General features: G+C 53.8%; 1 protein-coding gene across 3 annotated transcripts; it reads left to right on the top strand.

Moving 5' to 3' along the window:
• The first annotated feature begins 435 nt into the window (after window positions 1–435).
• Window positions 436–18,859, top strand: IFT27 (intraflagellar transport 27). Of its 3 annotated transcripts, none has more exons than XM_032416684.1 (9): window positions 436–511; window positions 820–918; window positions 1,396–1,518; window positions 7,396–7,475; window positions 7,843–7,902; window positions 8,935–8,994; window positions 10,994–11,111; window positions 12,055–12,164; window positions 18,591–18,859. In XM_032416684.1, exons 2-9 carry the CDS (start codon window positions 885–887, stop codon window positions 18,687–18,689), a joined length of 684 nt encoding a protein of 227 aa, XP_032272575.1. In that variant the 5' UTR covers window positions 436–511; window positions 820–884; the 3' UTR covers window positions 18,690–18,859. The 3 variants fall into 3 exon arrangements, with proteins under 3 accessions (XP_032272575.1, XP_032272574.1, XP_032272576.1); XM_032416683.1 differs by having other exon boundaries at window positions 447–515; XM_032416685.1 differs by lacking the exons at window positions 436–511; window positions 1,396–1,518 and having other exon boundaries at window positions 522–918.
• The last annotated feature ends 1,544 nt before the right edge of the window (window positions 18,860–20,403 follow it).

The raw sequence follows: 20,403 nt of genomic DNA, 5'->3' as shown, positions 1-20,403 counted from the left end.
TTGCTCCCAGGTGCCCCCGAACTTGAGCCACAAGACCCTCTGCGAAGCGTAACCTGCTCACAGCTCCACGTCGGCAACTGCGACCTCGTTACTGCGCAGGCGCAGCTGCAAACTCCCGCGCGCTCGACGGGCCCCTCGTGGGCGAACTCACTTCCGAAAGGGCGGGGGGGCAGCGGCGAATCCCCCTTCCACCCGCAGATGGTCCAAGCCAACTTCTGGCCAATCAGAAAGCTTCTCTTATCACTGCTTCTGGCTACGGAGACTGGAGCTTCAGTCCCGCGAACTTTCCGGCGGCCCGGGGGCGGGAGTAGTAATGATTGACGTCTCCCATAACCATTCGTCAAGCGGGATGAGCTTGAAGCGCAAATACCACTAAGAACTGTCCGTCAAGGGAGGCCTGTTAGCCCCGCCCCCTCCTCCCACTGGCCTCCGAGAGCCTTCGGGGCGGGAGCTTTTGGTGGCAGCCAATCGCGGGTCAGCGGGGAGGAGGAGGAGGCGGGGCAGGCGGGCGGTAGGTGAGCGGGAGCGCCTCTGGCACTGTGTTTGGGTTGGGGCTGCAGGCTTGCGGGGTCACACTTCTCGGACCCCACTGCCGAGGCTGGGCTGGGAACGGGAGCCGCGTCGCCTCGCTCGCACCTCCAAGGCCGTCTTCTGAGGCCTTGAGCCGAGCCCCATCTGGCGCTCCTCCGCGCCCCCGCCCCAGTCCTAGCGCCCGATAGCCGCCCCCAGCCCAGCCCAGCAGGTCCGGGCCCCATTGTCCCTGTCCCCACCGCGGCCACAGGCCCCTTGAGCCTCTCCTCTCCCCACTTCCCTTCCCAGGCAAGCCCCCCAACGCCTCTAGCAGCCGCTCTTCCCTGTCTCGTCCGCGGAGGTGGTTGGTTACCATGGTGAAGCTGGCGGCCAAATGCATCCTGGCAGGTGAGTTTGAAATTCACAGTCTCCGGAGTCCAGAGACTTCGTAAGTTATCGAGAGCTTTTGTTCTCCTAAATTGCCTACCCTCTTTCCCTTTTTTGTCTCTTCCAAAAGCGAGTTAATGTAATTACTGATAGAGTAAACTCCATTAGGGTGGGAGAATTATCTTCCAGAGCACATTTGTAGCTCCAGCTGACTTCCCCACTCCCTGCCATACTCTGAGACCACCTTCACCAGTTTTTGAGCTGTGTTCAGGAGGAATAGACTCGTTAAAAAAAAAAAAAAAAAAGTCAGGCTAAACACACCATAAGTGTTTCATCTAAACTATGTGCTGTATCCCAAAGTCAGGTATCACTGACTTTGGAAGTCTTTACTTGTGGGATTTTTTTTTCCTGACCCCACCCCCTCTGATAACAGGGATTGGAGACAGTAATGTACAGTTGACCAGAGTTTGCAACAGGCCCATGTGTGTTGTCTTTAAGAGCCAGTTACTGTGCCGCCTCACACTCAGGAGGACACGGATATTGAATCCCCCAAAGGCAAGAATCTTCGTTTTGTTGACTCCTATATCTCAAGCATCCTGAACAGTATCTGGAACCCAAGAGGTACTCAGTAACTATGTGTGGCATGCATGACAATGTGGCATTCACATTTGTGGTGTTCCCTTTGTCTGCACATTTAGGAAAATATTTGCCTGGGTTTTGACCTGAGGCCCCTGAACATAGATGTACTTTATTGAGTCCTTAGTGCATGTCAGGCATGGGTACTTCATTCAGTCCCCTCACCAGAGCACACTGGAATAGGGGCTGTATTGTTCTGCTCTTACTGAGGCACTGAGAGGTCAAGTCTCTTGCCCAAGGTCACCCCCCCCCCCCGCCAGCGAAGGAAAATCATACGCAGGATTTCAGCCCCCAGACCTGCCTAACTCCAAAACTCTTCACTTGTGTTACCATTGAACCCCGCCCTCTCTCCAGGGTTCCCTGACCAGCTCAGGAAAGAAATGGTAAGAAACTATATGGAGGAAAAAGAGATGCCTTTTTGGCTTCCTCTCTTCCAGACTGAAATTGATGCTATTTTTAATGGCTTTTCTAATTTGAAAATAAAAGGGCCACACAGAAAGATGACTGACAATAGTAACTCAGATCATACTGGAGCAAAAAAAAAAAAAAAAGATCAGTGGTTCTCAGGAGAGGTCTCCAGTTTCCAGAGCCCAGGGGAGGTAGTATTATGTAACAAAAGTAATTCAGCTGTTCCTCTGATCGGCTCTGTCATCTTGGACACAGCACTTCTCTGAGCCTCAGTTTCCTTGCAGATAAGGTGAGAACGTTTTTTATTTTCTGAAGTTGTACGTTTTCTGATGTGTGCTTCTCTCTCTAACTGTTCTTTCTCTTATTCTCTTATTCTTTCTCTTATCTCTTTCTCTTATCTCTTAATTCACCTTCCATCATGGGACTCACTTACTGAGCATCTTCTATGTGCCAACACTGCACAGGAACCCTCAACACAGGTATCTCAGTGAATCCTCACGAGAACCCTGTGGGATCGGTATTGCTGTCATCCTCATTTATAGCTGGGGCACCTGAGGCCCAGAGAGGTTAAGACACTAGCCCTGGGTCGCACAGCTGGATGCGGCAGAGCTGGCATCCAGATCCAGACCGGGTGGTCTGATTTCCAGGGCTTTGTTTTTAGCCCCCCAGCTCTTCTGTCCTCAAGCCCTAAGTCTAGACTCTTTGCCCCTCTTTATGCGCACTCCCTCGGGCACTGTTTCACCTGATTTCAGCCACTGCCTGAGTAAGTGATTCTTGAACTCCAGTCTAGTCCTCAACTGCAGCCTCCTTTCAGGGCCTTGAGGGCATTTCCTCTTGGTAGTTTCCAGAAACCAAAAAGACCTCAGCACAATGAATCAGGTCCCCACCCCCTCACCACCACCCACCAAATTCTCATTCTCCACACCGCCCCCACTGCATACACTCCCCTCACTGGGTTTATTTTTCCTTTCTCTTCCCAGGCCTACTGTTTAAATTGAGTTTATCTGTCTTTTTTCTCTCCTATAACTGGTCATTGAGGGGCCTGATATTCAGTTCAAGTGCTCATTCATTCAACAGATATTTATTGAGCACCTGCTCTGTGTGAGTCACCGTGCAAGGTATAACGGGAATGCAGGGATGAACCAGGCCAGCCCCTACACTCGTGGCAGTGCTGAGATTTTGGGAGAATAATTTATAATCGAACAAACACGAATAGAATGCCCTTTGTGTGCCAGATACCAGAGAAATGCCTCAGGGCATGGCTGCTAATTGTTCTGGCTCAGACGAGGAGATGAGGAGGGACTACACCCTTGGCATTTATCTGTTTTATTTACTTAAAAATCACTTAAATATAACTTCAAAAATGTCAGGTACTGCACATATTAGCTCATTAAATCCTCCTAACAATTCTGCGAGACAGGTGCTATTCTTCCCTTTATGCAGAAGTGGTAACTGAGGCCCCGAGGGAGATCGCTGACCCAAGGTCACATAGCTAGTAAGTGGCAGAGCTGGGGTGTGCCCTAAGTACCACAGTTTACTCCCCCTTGATGGAAGTGGGGATGATAATAGTGCCTCGCCAGAAGGTGGCTCCGACATCAAGTCTAATGCTACCAGCAGTGAGCCTCACAGGTAAAGGCAAGAGGGAGGGATGGCCTTCAGAGGCAGTGGGGGAAGGACACGGAGCCTTGCTGGGCAGAGAATCTGGACTTGGGCGGGGAGACCTGGAAGGAAGTTACCTTTGAGGGATTCTCAAAGGGCAAGAGAGTAGGAGTGTAGGGTCCAGATTCGGTGTAAGGGATAGTCGGAGAGCTAATTGGAGGTGGATTCAGGGTTGACGGTAGAGAGGGGTACACAGTAGAAGGCATCTTCTTCATGAGAGCATGACAGGGTCAAACTCGATCTTGGAAAGGTCCATCTATTGGTGCCGACAGGGAGGGTAGAACAAAGAGAAAAATGAAAAGCAGAGAGGGGCAGGTGGGGAGTCCTTTAGGCAAGACCCGGTCAAGAAAACAGAAAATAACATTAGGCATTTTATTCCACGGAATTGGTTCAACGGTTCCATTTCTCCAAATGGAGGAGAATGGAAAAGCAAGAAGAAAACATTGAGATGACACGGAAGTGGTAGAGAGAGGTTGGGTTATCAGAGGCTTGAGGAAGAAGCCCACAGAGCTGGGATCCAGATTCCTGAGGAGGGGGCTGGCTCTGCTGGGATGGGACCTCAAGAATTCAGTCACCCACCACGTGATGCCACGGATCACTAGGCCCTATTCCCCACTGGCAGGGAGCTGGGCCCCGTGTTCAGGCAAGACATGACCAAATCCACTCCGGATCATGCTGCGGGTCTGGGTTTTGAGACCACTCTTGCTACCAATGCAACAGAAGTCAGGGTCCAGGCAAAAAAGCAGAACCTGCATTAGGTACGACACCGGCGAGAATTCATGCAGGATGTCCATCAAACAGGTACTGGAGGCCTGGAAGGATGAAGGGACATCAGAAGCTCAGGAGGGCCCTGGGGAGCCGAGATGCAGATCTCTGAGAAGGGGGCACTGCCCCGCGATGCTGGCATCTCTGAGAGGGAATAATAAGGCCGGTCTGGGAATACAAAAAAAGCAAACAAACTGGAGAGAAGTTACTACCTACTGCTGGGATGAAGGCCATTGCCAGGGTGCTGCTAAGGGATGCAGCAGGCAGGTGGGAAAGGGGCAAGCCCATCCCCCCTCTCCCAGCTGCCAGTCTTTTTCTAGAACTCGCACTGGCAGAGCTGGACAGGAAGCCCCTGGCAAAGGAGACACATGTTTGCAGAGTCCCTGCTCCCGCATCACAAGGCAGGGCACAGAGCCCAGGTTGAGGTCTGAGGTAACTCGTGCAGTGTCAGCAGTGACAACAAAGGTCATGCGGGCTTGAGACTCAGCAAAGGACATCAGGAGTGGGGAGGAGAGCGCAGGGTGTGGGAGGAGCGGGGGACATGCGGTCTGAGGTGACTGGGTACAGCTGGGAAGTGTGGGCAAATGGAGACGGGAGCAGAACCAGTGAGATGCGTGAGCAAGAGCACTTGGGACCTGGGGGTGCAACACGAGCCTGGCTGTCAACAAACAGATTGGGTGAAGGCCCAACATTCCAGTGGAACCATCCACACGTTGTTGGAGATCCAGACAAAGCATGGGAGAGAGATCCTGACCCAAGAGGTGACAGGGGAAAGAGAGTAAACGGGACAGCAACTGGGAGCAGAGGGCCAAGGGGAGACCCACAGGAGTGCCCACATTTCAGAGGTGGGAGAACCAGACCAGTGCCAGGACACCAGGGCCACGGAGCCAGGGGGCTCGGGAAGGAGGGGGCTGCTTTGGGCTGACTCACCCTTCAGAGATGTCAAGGAGCGAGAGAACTGAGAAAAGCCATCGGACTTGGCAATTAGGAGGTCACAGGTGACCTTGCATCGTGCCTTTGCAGGTGTCACCATCTCTGTCCAACAGTGCCCCTCCCTGCCGTCACCCCAGGCTCAGCCTCGCCCCGGGGGAGTCTGCCTCGCTGATGAAACTGCGCCTTCGTTTCTTTCCTCGATGTGCCCTCAGACGCTTTGGTTCTCAGCTTGTGCTATTTGCCTTTGCACTTTGTCATCGTGTTGCTCTGCAAATGTGTTTATCAGCATTTCCCTTCCCTGTGCTGGATCCCTCCTCAGCCGGCACACGAGGCTTTCCGTAAGTGTGGGTGACTCTGACTGACAGTCGGAAGAAAGATTTATGAAATTAACTAGAACAAATAAATCCGTGGGGAATTTCACAAGCAGGAAGAGCCAATTTCCAACTGGATTCAGAAGCAAAATTGGAGTCCGGAGGGTGGATGCAGTCAGAGCGCAAGAAGGAGAGTGATACGCTCTGTTTGTTTGGAGATGGATGGGTACCCGGCCACAGTCCAGCCCGCGGTCGCCCCTGATGGCAGGCGAGGCTGCGGTGATGGGGGCCTGGAGGGGCAGTGTTAGAGATGGGTCAGGAGTGTCCCTGAGCTCTAGGAGAGGAGTGGGGTCTGGCGGGAAGAGTGAGATGTTGGAAGTCTGGGCCAGTTACCCAGCTTTCTCTGAGCCTCGGACTCTTCATCTGCCAAATGAGGTTAATGATGGTGACGGTAGGGGGTAGGGGCTGGGAAGGAGGGAATCTCGTGCGTGATTCCCTTCTAAGTCATGGCAGTAAATAGAAAAGCAAGACTGAATAGCTCACTCAGTCCCGGAGGAGTTCACAGGAAATGAAATGCCACAAGTAGTCAAGTAATTGTCTCACAAGAGAAAATTATAGGTGGGAAAAGTCAAAACTGAAAAGTGAACAGAGCAGCAGGCTGTGGAGAAGTCAAATGAAGAGGCGCGTGGGGGCCGACCGTAAGCAGCGAAGGTGCGGTGATCACACCGAAGGATTCAAGTCAGAGGCCCGCGAGCGCAGTGGCGGTTTTGCTGAGGGGCCAGGGGGTGAGAGAGCAGAAAACAGGTGTTCTGAAGGAGCGTCCATGTCAGACCCATGGCCCAGAAGATCTTGCAAATGAGAACAGCGTGGAGTCACAGGAAGCCGAGCAGAGCCATCTGTGGGGAAGGGGAGGGGTGGTGCACACAGAGGGATTAGGGGTGGGCATGGAGAGCCTTCAGCATCCTTGGGGGCAGGGAGGACCTCCAGATTAAATCGCTCCCGACAGTCTTGCGAAAGGTCCAGATCTCAGACCGAAACTATGCCATAAACCTTTAGTTTGGAGATACCAGTTTATGGGGCTGTGGACTCATGAAGGAAGGCCGGGGAGATAAACCCCCGTAGGTATAAGGCAAGCTGGAGGAAACGGCGGCCGTTGCGGATGGACGTGGAGAGGCCCCTGGAAAGATGGATCCGCAGTGGTCTCAGGCACAGGGAAGGCGGGAGCAGAACGTATCACTTGGAAATGGATTTCAGGTTGATGAATTTAGCACCTGATCTCTTGCTTCCTGTAAATACAGAAGCCCTCCCAACTTCCATCCCGCCCTGTCCTAAAAGAAGCGTGCAGGGACCCAAGTATGGAAGCTCTAAACTCAAATTGGTTGTTAGGCAGGTGAGCCCCGTAAGACTGAGCCGGGTCTTACCCCTTTACCTTCAAGACTTCAAAGTAAATTCAAGTTTGAAAGTGAGAGAGTTTTTCCCCATGGGGTGTGTTCAGTGGCAGATGTTAGTTCTGTTTCTAGAGCTCGAAAGCCCCCCTTAAGCTCTGTTACCTTCTGGGTCAGTTCTTTTGGATGAAAGGATTACCCTTGAAGAAACGCAACTGGGCTTTGAAGATTGCTCTCCTGGACCCGTGGCCCCACCAGCCACCTCACAAGTCCCCAGGAGAATCAAGTACATTTTCTCTGAAAAGTCATTGAAGTTTCTGGTTTCTAACTAGTGTTGTGGAGTGCGAGATTCTCCAGTCAGATCAGGATGGCAATGATGATTTTCTTCTCTGACCTCACAGGAGATCCAGCAGTGGGCAAGACCGCCCTGGCGCAGATCTTCCGCAGCGACGGGGCCCATTTCCAGAAGAACTACACCCTGGTGAGATGTGGGAGTCGTGGGCTGGCCCAGGCTTAAAGAGCAGCGGTCGTCCCCTAACCCTGAGGCAGTGACTTTCCAGAATTCCTTAAGAAGCCCTAAGAGAGCATGGCCACGTGAAGAGCACTTTTCCACAAGCCACAGGGCACGAGGCTGTCTGTGGAACAGAGCAGCTGGTGGTCGGCTTGGTCCCCGTGTACCGCTCCTTGTGGGCAGGGAGTTGGACGAGGCTGGTCGGTCCTGTCTGACTTCTGCACCAACAAATCCAGAACATAGTGCTTGTACCTTCTGGGCATCGGGTGTTCATCGTGTCCTGCAACACGCCTCTTGGGACCCTCTGACGTGCAAACTCTCGGTTTTCCCCCCGCAGACGACAGGGGTGGACTTGGTGGTGAAGACAGTGCCAGTTTCTGACACGGGGGACAGTGTGGTAAGTGGTGCCCTTGACCCCGGAGAGCTCAGTGCTCCTCCAGCTGGGCCCAGAGTCTCCGTGGTCAGTGTCATCCTCCCTAAGAGGGAAGCGGTGCGAGGACTTGGCCTAGGCTTTTCTGAGCACTTGGGAAGCGTCGCTGACCCAGGCCGAAGAGGAGGGAGTAGGAAGACGGGGATAGGGGCCCTGCGCTCACAGAACTAGCATAGTATCAGGGTTCTTAATCCGGGTCCCTTTTTTGGAATCCATAACTCTGGAAATTGAATTGCAAGGCATTACGTTTGTAGTACTGTCCTGGAGAGAAGGTTGAAGAATCACCACCTTCTTAAAGAGGTCTATGAGAAAACACAACTTTTAAGTACTCCCCGATGCAGGCAGAAATGAGCACAGATTACAGCACTGACCTTCAGACTGCGGGTGCTGGGGTCAGAAGCCAGCCGGGGGGCATCCAGTGCCCAGGGGAGCCGAAGGGGGAGACTTCCCAGAGCAGCAACATTGGGGAGGGGCCCTCGCATGGGCTGGCCGAGGTTGGGTCGAGGGGCAGGAAGGGTCACCCTCCACCATCGGGGAAGGATGGCAGGCTGTCCTACTTTAAACGCCTTCTCCAGGCCTACTCAGTGACCTGCTTTAAAAAGAATTGTTTTAAGATTTGAAAATCAATTTGGTTAACAAAGTGCAGAATGACCTTTTGGAAACCAGAGCACTTGTCAGCCTGTTTAGCATTCTGTTCTGCCAGGTGGGAAGTCAGCTTGTTCCTGGTATTTTTGCACTCGGGGTTAGGAGAGGTGAGCTGCCGCACAGAAAGTGCTAGTTGGTGTGGGAAACCGTTGCGCTGCCTGTCTCTGGCTCTCGAGATCGTTCCTTTCCCACATCATCTTCCGCGAGCCTTGGGGAAGAGAGAGAGGCTCTGTGGTAATGGGCGTATCTCACCCCTAAGACAGGTCTGCGGGGAGCTGAGTGTCACCTCGGGGACTCGCGGCCAGCGATTTCCCTACATGTAGACTTTCTCGGGACATGCCTTTCTGGTTCTAGGAACTCTTCATTTTTGACTCTGCCGGCAAGGAGCTGTTTTCTGAAATGCTGGATAAACTGGCAAGTAGCGTGCGATCTTTTTCCTAACCACCACCACCACCACCACCACCTTCCACCACAAAGTTTCCCCCCTTCCATGCTCTCCCAGAAATGTCACTGCAGTCTGGCTGCCAAGAGAAGCTACCATGGCTGAATTATTTCAGGGGCAGTCCTCCCAGCCTTGAGACTCACGGCCCCTTGGCCAGGAGGACTGGCTCGTGCACGTGATTCCCCTCCCCCCAGCTCCGGAATGGCCAGGTTCCAAATGTGCCCGAGCTGTGTGACTCAGTCCCCGCAGCGCTCTGGGCCCCCCTTCTTTCACCAGCTTCCTCCCGATGGTGCACGGTCAGCACTCCCCAACCTCCTAGGATGGAAGCAAACATTTCCTTCCCCTCTAGGGGGCACCCTGGAGGCCCCATAGCAAGGCTCACCTTCCCCTCCCACCTCCTGGGCCCAGCCTGGGGTTTGCTCTGGGACCTGCGCGTGCGGCCACCAGGGGCTTCTCTGGCCCACCCAGCCGTCCTCACAGGATCCAGCTCAATGTACCTTCCAAGGTAACAGTTCCGCTAATCTGGGCCAGTGAGCTAATTAGAAGGTTTGAGCTCTCCAGAGCCCTCCCCTGCCTTTCCAAGAACGGCTACATTTTAATAGAAACTGTTTTCTGCCCCTTTTTTGTTGTCTAAGAGAAATAGATGTAATGACGGTCATTTCTCATGGGCTTGGCTTCACACATCCATCTGCGATGCTTACAACGTGCCCGCTGTGTGCATGGCCTCCCACTGGGCAAGGCCCTACTGGGCAGAAGGGTGTGTCTGGGCAAGCCAGAGCAGTACCGATCAGCCCAGCCCCTGCTTCCAGCCGGCCCTGATGCTGGGTGCCTGCTCTGGCTCCAGCTTGATCCCAGGCCTCTCCTGGGTGCCCTCACTGAGGCCTAGAGGGAGGAGGTGTCCCCTGCATGCACAAAGGAGAGGTCATTGTGGTTCTAGCAAGAGTTCTTGAGTTCGTCTGCAGAGTGAAGCTGTGTGTGTGTGTGGGGGGTGTTCATCAGTTCGGTCAAAGGGGCAGCATAGCCTTGGGGTACAGTGAGCCCTCCAGAGCCAATCCTAGACCAGCCTTCCAAGGACAACTGGAGGGAAAAGGATTCCTCCCCACACCCTGGGAGGTTACTGACACCAGAAATAAACCAGGCTGTAATTGTGCAGGATGGGGGTCCGCAGAGACTGGGGCATGGCAAGAGCGTCCGACACCGGGACAAGCATCACAGCCTCTGAGCAGGGCCGTCCTGTGGCCTTGTGCCATGTAGCAGGATGTCCCAGGACTCTGAGCAGCCCCTGAAGGCCACAGCCTCTGAGAGCAGAGCCCTGCTTCTTAATTGGGACAGCGAGCCCTGTCCAGTTGTCAGTCTGGTTTGGATTAGGGCTGATACACTGCAGGAGAAGCAGAAAGTGCTCTTTGCATTTTGAAAAGCCAGCCCTTATTAAGAAGATGCCAGCAAATAAGCTTCCAGGGGCTGGCTAATGGAAGAAAGGATGCTCTTTTAGTCCTGCAAAGCAGAAAAACGAAATAACTGGCATAAGAGTGGGCCCTCGAGAGGAATGCGACAGAGAATGAATGAATGAAACCAGTGGCAGGCAAAAGCATTTCTGGGTAGAAAAAGCCTCAGTCCTACCCGTTTTTAAAGCATGTCTGATCTGGGCAAGTCAGTTACCCTCTCCGAGCTCAGTAGGGATATTGAGACCAGCCCTGCAAAGTTGGGAGGTTTCTCAGCCACGCACAGCACGCTGCCCAGCCAGCAGCCTGGTGCAGAGGTGAGCCCCTGCCCTCGCCTTCAGCCCAGCCCTCCCGTTGGTGCCTGTGGGTGAACTGCTTTCTCCTGTGGGTGGGCTCAGGTTCCTGACTCCCATCCCCATTATAGTTTTTCATCCCACCCCCCCACCTCCCCCCATCGCTTCCCTCGGAAGGCCAGCCTAGAAATCGCTTTCACTGTTACTGATGTGCTCGTCCTGTCCCCCTGGCACAGTGGGAGAGTCCCAACGTCTTGTGTCTCGTCTATGACGTGACCAACGAGCAGTCCTTCACCAACTGTAGCAAGTGGCTGGAGAAGGCTCGGTCACAGATTCCAGGCACCTCCCTCCCAGGTAGGAGCTGCCGTCGGCTGTGGGACTTCCAGCACCTCTGCCCTCAAGTTCACGAGCTCAAGGTCATTGCAGAGGTGGCTACGGGGAGAAAAGAGGGTGCGGTGTCCCCGGCTTAGAGTATTGTGGCCTGCATTGTACAGTGACTCTGCCTCTTAGCAGCCCCGGAAACCTCAGTGAGTTACTGCACACACTTCTGTGAGTCTGTAAAATGGGCACGATGACGCCCGTCCCCCCCCAACCCTGCCGCAGGGTTGTGGAGAGGAGACTCAAGCATAATATGGGGAAGGTGCTGTGATATGAATGAGTTTTTATTTCTGAAAGCTAGCCCCGGGGATGAATTCCTCATTTTCTCCTGTATGTGGGGCGCAAGTAAACATTCAAGTCCTATTGTCACTTCTGAATGCTTTAAATCAGTTTATTTTTCATCCCTATGTGAGATCAACAAATTCCCCTCATTAGAGACCAGGGAAAGCGATCTCCAGAGACGAGCTCAGAAATTAGCTGCAGCTGATGCAGCTGGGAACGGCTCTAAATTACCTCTGAGTCCCTGACTCTGAGCCCAGTCCTTAGATTAGTATTAATGACCATTTTTAACGTTTGCTCCATGTGCTAGGAATTATCACAAATGCTCACATAAATTTGGCCCTCACCTTGCAGCCTGAAGGAGACAGGGCGGACAGATCCGCGTGAAATCTGGGAAAAGGGCCGAGCAAAAGCTGCATGTGAAAAGCAAAGCCCGCTGGGGTGGGGGTAGGGGGGCAGCCCTGGAGCCTCTCCCTCTCTCTCCCCCCACCCCCCCGTGCTCAGCACCTCGAATCGGGCGGCCTCTCCCCAACAATGTTTTATACCCCTCAAAATTAGCGTGCTTGCCCTTTCATCTCTCCAGCGATCCTCCCAGGCCACCACAGTTAAATGTGATGCTCTGGTTGTTTCTTTCGAGTAGGTGTGCTAGTGGGGAACAAGGCAGACCTGGCCAGCAGACGAGCGGTGGATTCAGCTCAGGCCCGGGCGTGGGCCCTGGGCCAAGGCCTGGAATGTTTTGAAACATCCGTGGTAAGTGGCTCTGCTCACTCCGGAGCCAAGTCTGGAGTGGGCCTCTGCTGGAAGTGGTCTTTCACAGGACCTCACGGGCATCGAGTTGTTCTCCCACCATATGCAGGGTCTCATTTGGAACTGACGTGCACATTCTTAGTCCAAGACGCGTCTCGCTATAGCAGAGTCACTCATGTACTTACAGTAAAGCAGATCAGCCGGCCAGCGCCGACATAGTTGTATCTCAGTTAATGAGAAATGCAAGTGCATCGGGTTCGACTGCAGTGACCGTTGGCATTCGCATGAGACAGGGTGGGCTACAGTGCTGTTGGAGCGTATCTCACGGGTCCCCCAGGCAGGACCGTGACCCTGGGCGCCGGTCCCATAATTCCCATCTCCGTGTTGAGAAGGCGAAGGGACTTGCCCAGGGTCACAGGACTAGTGAAGAGTCGAGCCAGGAGTATGATCCCTGGCTCCCTGTCCCACCTTGCCACAGCCCCAGGGTGATGCCAGGCCACAAAGTACCCTCCTTAGAGTCAGCAGGAGCTCTTGGGAAAGGGGACAGCCAGCGGGATTTGCTGTTGCCACCCTGAGTGTGCTGTCTCCCGATTCTGGCTGTCCGCCGCTGGGGGACCCCCTTCCTCTGCTCGAGACCTTTTAGGTCCCAGCCTCCCCGCAGCCAGGTGCAGGCATGCGACCCCCTCTGCACGCTCGGATCAGACTTTCCAGAAGGGAGTAAAGTGACAAGCCGCCCCCTGCCGGAGCGGCCCAGAAGCATCCATTGCAGCCCCAGGGGCCAACGTCCTGGCTGCAGTGCCCCTCCCCGGGGTTGCTGGGGAGACTTGCCAGCCCGAAACACCCATGGTTGTCGCTGGGACCTCACTCCTGGCCTTGTGCCCCGCCCCGCCCCCGGGCCTGATTCTTTGACCCTCCAAAAGAGTCAGTGGGCTAGTTAAGAAATAGCCTGGAGGTGGTTTTCTACTCAAGCTGCAGACATTTCCGTTGTTGCATTTACAAAACTTGGCAAATGTTGCTGTTCAATTGCTGTGTGGATGTGAACTTTTTAAATCCCCCAAAGTGGCGTGTTTTCTTGAGACAGTAAAGCGGGTAAAGGCCAACACTCTGGCGGCTGAGGGTGAGGCGCAGAACTAGTTGTGGGACCCTCGGCGTGTTCATCAACATGCTGGCGCCTCAGCCGCCTCACCTGTAAAATGGGAATAAGAAAATATATTCCTCATCGAGTGGTAAATGTGAGAATTCAGTCAGAGGATAAATGGGAAAACATCAGCACAAAGTCTGGTACCTAGTAAACAATAAATGTTTGCTTTTGACGTATGACCATTCCCCCAGCAATTTTCTTTATACTATTGTTACTTAAGTGTTTTGTATTCATAGATTATACAAAGATAGATGTCCCTCTTGCCTCCACCCGATGATCACAAATGCTAAACTAATGAAGTTCACGGTTACGGGACAGACGGCTTCTCATCCTGTAACGTGGTGCGCCTTTGAGCCAAGCGTACGCTGCGCTACCCACATCGAGCCATATTTTACTACTCCCTCTGCCTCCATTCACATTTGTGAAATTGCCTCCCCACCCCGGTATCCCATGGTCCCCAGAACTCTTGATAGAGCTCAAAAATTAACGCCCACCCCCAACACATTAGTCATCACAGGCCCCTCGGCGGCACGTTTCAATTCTGTGTAGGTGTTTGTTGCTACGCCGGTAAATTACACCGGAGGAGGCTGCAGTTAAGCACTTGGTATTAACTGTGTAAGTTAACTAGTCCCCCGAGTTGATGCTAACAGAAGCACCACTGGCAGCTCGGTTAAGAAAGCTGTAATTAAAAAGGAAATATAACCCAACGCTGCCTGAGACGCAGCCAAGCCTTGACACCCAGCGCCCAGCTCCGCCCTCCTGACTATGCAGCGGCCACGGTCCTGCGGACCAGGCGGGGCCCACGTGGTCGTCTGACCTTCTCTCTTCGCTCTTCATTCCATCTCCAGAACTCACTCGTCTTAAAACTGGAACTTGGCACCCTTCGATGCACCTTCACCTGTGTCCCCCACCACCCCTGGCAACCACAGTCTGCTTTGTGTTTCTAGGATTAGGGCGTTTTTAGATTCCACGTATAAATGAGAAGATGCGGTATATTTCTTTCTCTGTCTGCCTTGTCTCACCAAGCATAACGCCCTCAGGCGTCATCCACATTGTCACAAATAGCAGGATGCCCCCCTTTTCGTGGCTGAATACTATTCCATCGTGGCCATATGCATACCAACCACAATGTCTTTAATTCATCCGTTGATGGACACTTCGGTTGTTTCTATGTCTTGGCTATTACGAATAATGCTGCAGTGAATGTAGGGGTGCGGGTATCTCTTCAAGGTAGTGATTTCATTTCCTTTGGCTATTTACCCAGATGTGGAATTGCTAGATTATATCGTAGCTCTATTTCTAACATTGTGAGGCACCTCCATACGGTTTTCCACAGCGGCTGCACCAGCTTGCGTTCCCACCAGCAGTGCACAAAGGTTCCTTTTTCCACACATCCTCGCCGACATTTGTTATCTCTTGTCCTTGGGGTAACAGACATCCTAACAGGTGTGAGGTGATAGTTCATTGTGGTTTTGATTTGCATTTCCCTGCTGATGAGTGGTGTCGAGCACCTTTTCATGGGCCTGGTGGCCGCCTGAATATCCTTTTTGGAAAAATGTCTATTCGCTCCTCTGCCCATTTTTTAAATCGGATTATCGATGTTTTTGCTGTGGAGTTACCCAAGTTCCTTACATATTCTGGATATTAACCCCTTCTCAGATGTGTGGTTTGCAGATATTTTCTCCCATTCCATAGGTTGCCTTTTCACTTTGTTGATGGTTTCTTTCGCTGTGCAGAAGCCTTTTAGTCTGATGTAGTCCCATTTACTGATTTTTGCTTCTGTTGCTTGTGCTTTGCTGTTATAGCCATAAAATCATGGCCAAGTTCCATGTCCAAGAGCTTTTTCCCAATGTTTTCTTCTAGGAGTTTTATGGTTTCAGGTCTTAAGTTCAAATCTTGAATCCATTCTGAGTTAATTTTTATGAATGGTATAAAATAGGGGTCCAGGTTCATTCTCGTGCATATGAATATCCGCTTTTCCCAACATCATTTATTAAAGAGGTTAGCTTTTCTCCATTGAGTATTCTTGGCTCCGTTGTCAAATACTAGTTGCCCATGTAGGCAGGGGTTTATTTCTCGGATCTCGATTCTGTTCCATTGGCTTTTGTGTCTGTTTTTATACCAGGACCATTCTGTTTTGATGACTATGACTTTATAATATAGTTTGAAATCAGGACGTGTGATGCTTCCAACTTTGTTCTTCTTAGGATTGCTTTGGCTATTTGGCATTTTTTGTAGATCCTCTTGGAGTTTTTTAAAGATTTTATTTATTTATTTTAGGGAGAGAGAGAGCGTGAGTGGGGGGAAGAGCAATGGAAGGAGGGAGGAGCAATGGAAGAGGGAGAGAGAGAATCCCAAGCAGACTCCACACTGAGCGCAGAGCCCAATGTGGGGGCTCGATCCCTGAGATCATGACCTGAGCCTAAATCAGGAGTCAGACATTTAACTGACTGAGCCACCCAGGCGCCCCCTTTTCTTGGACTTTCTAATACCCCTTGATATTTGACATTTTCAGACCAAAAAATTAAAAAACATTTTTTAAGCATGTTTAAAAAAAGTTTATTACTGTAGGACAGTATTAAACACAAGCAAGTTCAAGAAGGATCTGTGGGGAGGACTCCTCTTGCAGCCGGGGGAGGGAAGGGAACTGACCTTTGTTGAGCGCCTACTGTGTGCTAGCTATCTGCAGACATTATCTGCTGAAGCTTCTAGCAGCCCCACAAGACAGCCGGTGCTATCGCTGTCCTACAGATGACGAGCAGACTCAGAAAGGGTGTGTGGCTCTCTCTGGTTGCTCAGCCTGTGAGCAGCCAAACCAGGAATAGAAAGCCGGTCTAAGCTTGAGAACCTTCTAGAAGGAGCTCTGGCCTCCCACGGAACCTACTTTGGGACTCTCAGGGGCAGAATTCTAGGCCAGATTGAGCGCTAGTCTGGGAGCCTGTTCTAAGGATCTTTTCACACAAAGCAAACGTACTCCATAGTGTGCCAGGGAGATTATGATTAGTCATTTAACAAAAGGATTCCTGTCATCCGCAAACTCTCGTAATGCATTCAGAAAATGGTCCAGTTTACATCTGCTACTTCAGGAGTGCTCCATGGCATATATAAAGGCTCATCTCCACTGAATTCTTTACTTTTTGTGTTGTGTTCTCCCCAGATCTTGCTTTCAGGAGCTTTCAAATTCATTTGGAAATCCTCGTGTGTGTCCTATGCAGGCCTCATTCTCTGTCTACTCATTACTTAACTATGCTTTCAACTGGTGTAACATTCTTTTTTAGAGAGGGAGGAGGGGCAGGGGCAGAGGGAGAGGGAGAGAGAGAATCTTAAGCAGGCTCCATGCCCAGCGCAGAGCCCGACACAGGGCTCGATCCCACAACACTGAGATCATGACCTGAGCGGAAATCAAGAGATGCCCAACCGACTGAGCCACCCAGGCGCCCCCAGTGTAACATTTTACCATTGACATTGGCGTTGCTTGGGACATTATGTTCTGTACCACCAAACGTGCCTTGCGGATGTGACTGAGTTAGTTCTCTTCCGTCCGACTGGGGAGCTGATGGTCCTCGGCAGTCGTGCACTTAGCGCGGGTGCTCGTCTCACTACAAACTGTCCCCTCGTTCCTCAGCAGCGCCACCTCTGTTTCTGCTCTTGGCTAACTTGTCCCGTTTCCTCTTGGGATTTCCCTTGTGAGAAAGTCCAGGTAACGTTCTCCATGAGAACCGGTTTCCGTTGTGTGTTTCTGTCTCCCCGGCTGGCAGGGTGGAAAGGCTGCTCTTCTCCAGTTGGGGAACTCAAATCCTAGGCTGGGCTCCGCGCACCCCAGCTGAGCCACTGCACCCCTGGGCCGCAGGCTGCTCGCCTGCAGAGCGAGGGCACTGAGCTCGATGACTTCAGGACATTCTCAGTCTGGAAATCCTTCCCTTTCGTTGGGGTATATCATTGCCTCTTGTCAAGGCTGCCCTTTTGCCAGCTCCCAAGGATCGTCTGAAGACGGCTTCTTGTGCGTGCGTAGCTTGAGCCTCTGTGCTCAAAGTAGCGGGTTCTTTCTTCTGCCAACTTACTTCATAAAAAAAAAAAAAAAAAAATACGTGCACACGGAGAGTGAGAGAGCACTAGCTGAGCTGAGAGGCTACCATTTTCCTTCCCCTAGAGCTTGGCCATGCTCACCCTGGGGGCCGGTTCTTCCCACCCCGTAGAGAACATCTAGGGCCAGTTCCAGAGCTTGTCTAATCTCTCAGAGAACAGGAAGTCCTTTGGGCACCTTTAGTCACAAAATACTCATCTCAGTTATGAAGATGCACCGTCCTGGGTGCCTGAAAACTCCTCACCACTTCCAGTCAGTGCCCCCTCCCACACCTGCTGTGGGAAGCGGGGCCAGGTCGGCGGTCCTTGGTCCTGCACCTGCCCCTCCCCGCCCAGCCCGCCCCCTGCGGGAGAGGGAGCTCAGTGGGGAGCTCAGGCAGCTGGGCTGGGACCCGCCGCAGCCCCTCTGGACCTGCCAGGTGTCTCAGGCTGGCGCCCTGGGAGCGCTTCCGTGATGCCCCCTCCCTGGCCCATTGGCGGAACCTCCCCCTGCAGCTCATAGGTCACTCCTCCTCACCTGTCCTGCAGCCTTGGTTCCTGGCCCTCGGTTCTGGCTGGGGCCCATCCCCCCTCCTGGAGTCCGTCCCTGCAGAGTCCCTTTAGGGCAGCTCCAGGCTGGCTCTCCTGGCTCAGCTGTCAACACCGCCAGCCCCGGGCCAACCTCGATGCTCCCCAGGCCTGGCTCCAGCACTGGCCTGAGCCCCCGGGCCTCGGGCTTTCTCTTGGAGCCTCCCACTGAGCTCGAGGTGAGGGAGAGCCTCCCCAGACAGGGGTCTGTGCCACGGCTCTGCCCGACTCGAGGTCAGGGTGGGCCCATCCCATCTGGCCCTCCCTCCGGAGTGGGGCGGGGGGAGTCCTTGCCATCTGTTATTTTGCATTGGCCTTTGAGGGCCCCAGTGAAAACTAAGCGAGAAGAGTCTCACTGTAACATCCCGTCACACGTGGGGCGAGCGTGGCTGAAAGCCCAGGCTCTGTAGAAACACCCAGGTGCAGACCCAGCTCCACCACTGACAGGCGTGAGGCTTTTGGCCAGTTACTTAACCTGTCCGTGTCTCAGTTTCCTCCTTGTACCGAGGGCGTGGTCGTAGCCAGCCGCGCTGGTGTGCGGGCCAAAGGAGGCCAAGCGTGTGTGGCCCCTGACGGGAGGGGAGCGTGAGTCCTGATGAGGCCGTAACACCACGGGCTTCTTCACCTTGCCTCTACAGAAGGAGCTGGAAAACTACGAAGCCCCCTTCCACTGCCTGGCCAAGCAGTTTCACCACCTGTACCGGGAGAAGGTGGAGGTTTTCCAGGCGCTGCTGTGAGGGCCAGGGGCGGGCAGTGCCCCACGACGGCACGGCGCCACTGGGGAGCTGGCGGGGACTCGGGCTCCTCGGGGAGGAGAGAAGCTGGAACTGCCTCGACGACTTCCAGTGTATCCTGATAGCTTTAAATAAAATGAAATGTAGGAGCCGCCACTCCTTCCGTTCTTGGCCGGGGCGGCCCTGGTTCCGTCTTGCCCCTTGGCTGCCAGTTCCAGGGCGGCGCTCAGAACCTTGGTGGCCTGGCACCTGCGGGGGCCGCCACCTGTCAGAGTGGGTGGTCCTGCCGGCCCCGAAGGGCCTGCCCCGACAGTGCGGCCCACGGTGGGATGCTCGGCTCGGAACCGGCCCCACAGCTGAGGGGCCCACAGCTCTGCCTCCTCCTGACAGATTCGGCTTTGCTGCCTGTTCTGCTGTCCCTTGCGGTGGCCACGGCCACTGACCAAACGGTGCCCTCTGCCAGCCCCCTCGGGGCCTCCTCCGGAGTACGGCACCCAGCCCCTCCCAGCTGCCGGGAACCCTGAGTGCCCAGGGAGCCGAAAACCAGGCCACTTTCCTTTAATGACCCGCCTCTCGGAGCCGGGCGGCAGTCGTAATTCTTAGCGCTAAGCTTGACTCTTTTCCATCCCGTGCCTGCTGCCAGATTAATCTTCCTAAAACCTCACTTTCATCGTTTCGCTCCCCTGATGAAAGACCACAGAGGTTCCTCAGTGCCTTTTACATCAGGGCTGTGCGCCGCGGTCTGGCACGGAAGGCCCGCCAGTCACCGTTGCTGGGGGCCTCGGCTTCTTTCGGCCCCGGTGCCCCCGAGGGCTTCCCCCTCACCCACTGCCAGGCATCCCCCCCTCCTGCTTCGTGGGGGTGGGGGGCTTCATGCAGAGCATCAGCTTTGGGGGTGGACAGACCTGGGTCTGTCCCAATGCTAGTGATGATGATGACAATTACTCTGGGTGGTTTATGACCTGCCGTGTCTCCACCTGAACTAAGCACATGACCTGCATGAGCTGACTCAAGCCTTACAACGTAGTCTTACCATCCGCTTCTACAAACGAGGGACCGGAGTCAGAGAATCCAGTCACTGAGCTAAGGGGGGGGGGGGGGGGGGCAGAGCAGGATCACGGACACCAGAGCCCTGTGCACAGCCGCTGCCCCTTCGCGCCCCCCCGACCTCCGAGCTCGGCCTGGCCTGGAGCAGGTGGAGGTCTTTCCATCTGCGAAGGGTGATGGCTAGGCTGCCCCTTGAGGCCACCATGAGAAGTCAGCTAATGGGGGAAAGGCATCGGTGGGGGCACATGGCATCACCCCGTCAGGCCCTGTCCAGCCCCTTCCTCTTCTGGTCATTTCTCTACGTGAGCTCACAGTAGCCAGCAGGCTTCCTGCTGAGTCACCCTTTCGGACGGCGGTTCCCGAGGACCTACAGTGTGTCAGGCTTTTCTCTAGGCGCCAGCAGTGCTGATCTCGTGTCACGTGGCCCACAAGGGAAACCTACAAAAAACAACCAAGGAGCCACGGAAGGGGCATTTCCAGCTGCCCCAGAATTGGTTACTGGGACCCACTGCTGTGGACAAAGAGATGCTAAGAGCTCCCAAAAGGCTGGGGCCAGACACCTTCCCTGGGGCAGAATTGGCCCTGCTGCCAGGAACCAGCCCCGGGCCCCTGTGCTCCCCGCCACCGCCCCCTCCCCGTTGGTGTAAGAAAGCTGAGCGGTCGAGAGGAG

Source organism: Phoca vitulina, unplaced genomic scaffold (assembly GCF_004348235.1).
Source record: "Phoca vitulina isolate PV1807 unplaced genomic scaffold, GSC_HSeal_1.0 scaffold19, whole genome shotgun sequence".
Taxonomy (NCBI): domain Eukaryota; kingdom Metazoa; phylum Chordata; class Mammalia; order Carnivora; family Phocidae; genus Phoca; species Phoca vitulina.
This window is presented reverse-complemented; position numbering and strand designations above follow the sequence as displayed.

Excerpts from the sequence above, each read along its gene's own strand:
- IFT27 (XM_032416684.1), top strand. The coding sequence starts at position 885 with ATGGTGAAGCTGGCGGCCAAATGCATCCTGGCAG. Across the intron at positions 919-1,395 it reads GGCCAAATGCATCCTGGCAG|AGCCAGTTACTGTGCCGCCT; the intron begins GTGAGTTTGAAA and ends GTTGTCTTTAAG. Across the intron at positions 8,995-10,993 it reads CTGAAATGCTGGATAAACTG|TGGGAGAGTCCCAACGTCTT; the intron begins GCAAGTAGCGTG and ends CCCCTGGCACAG.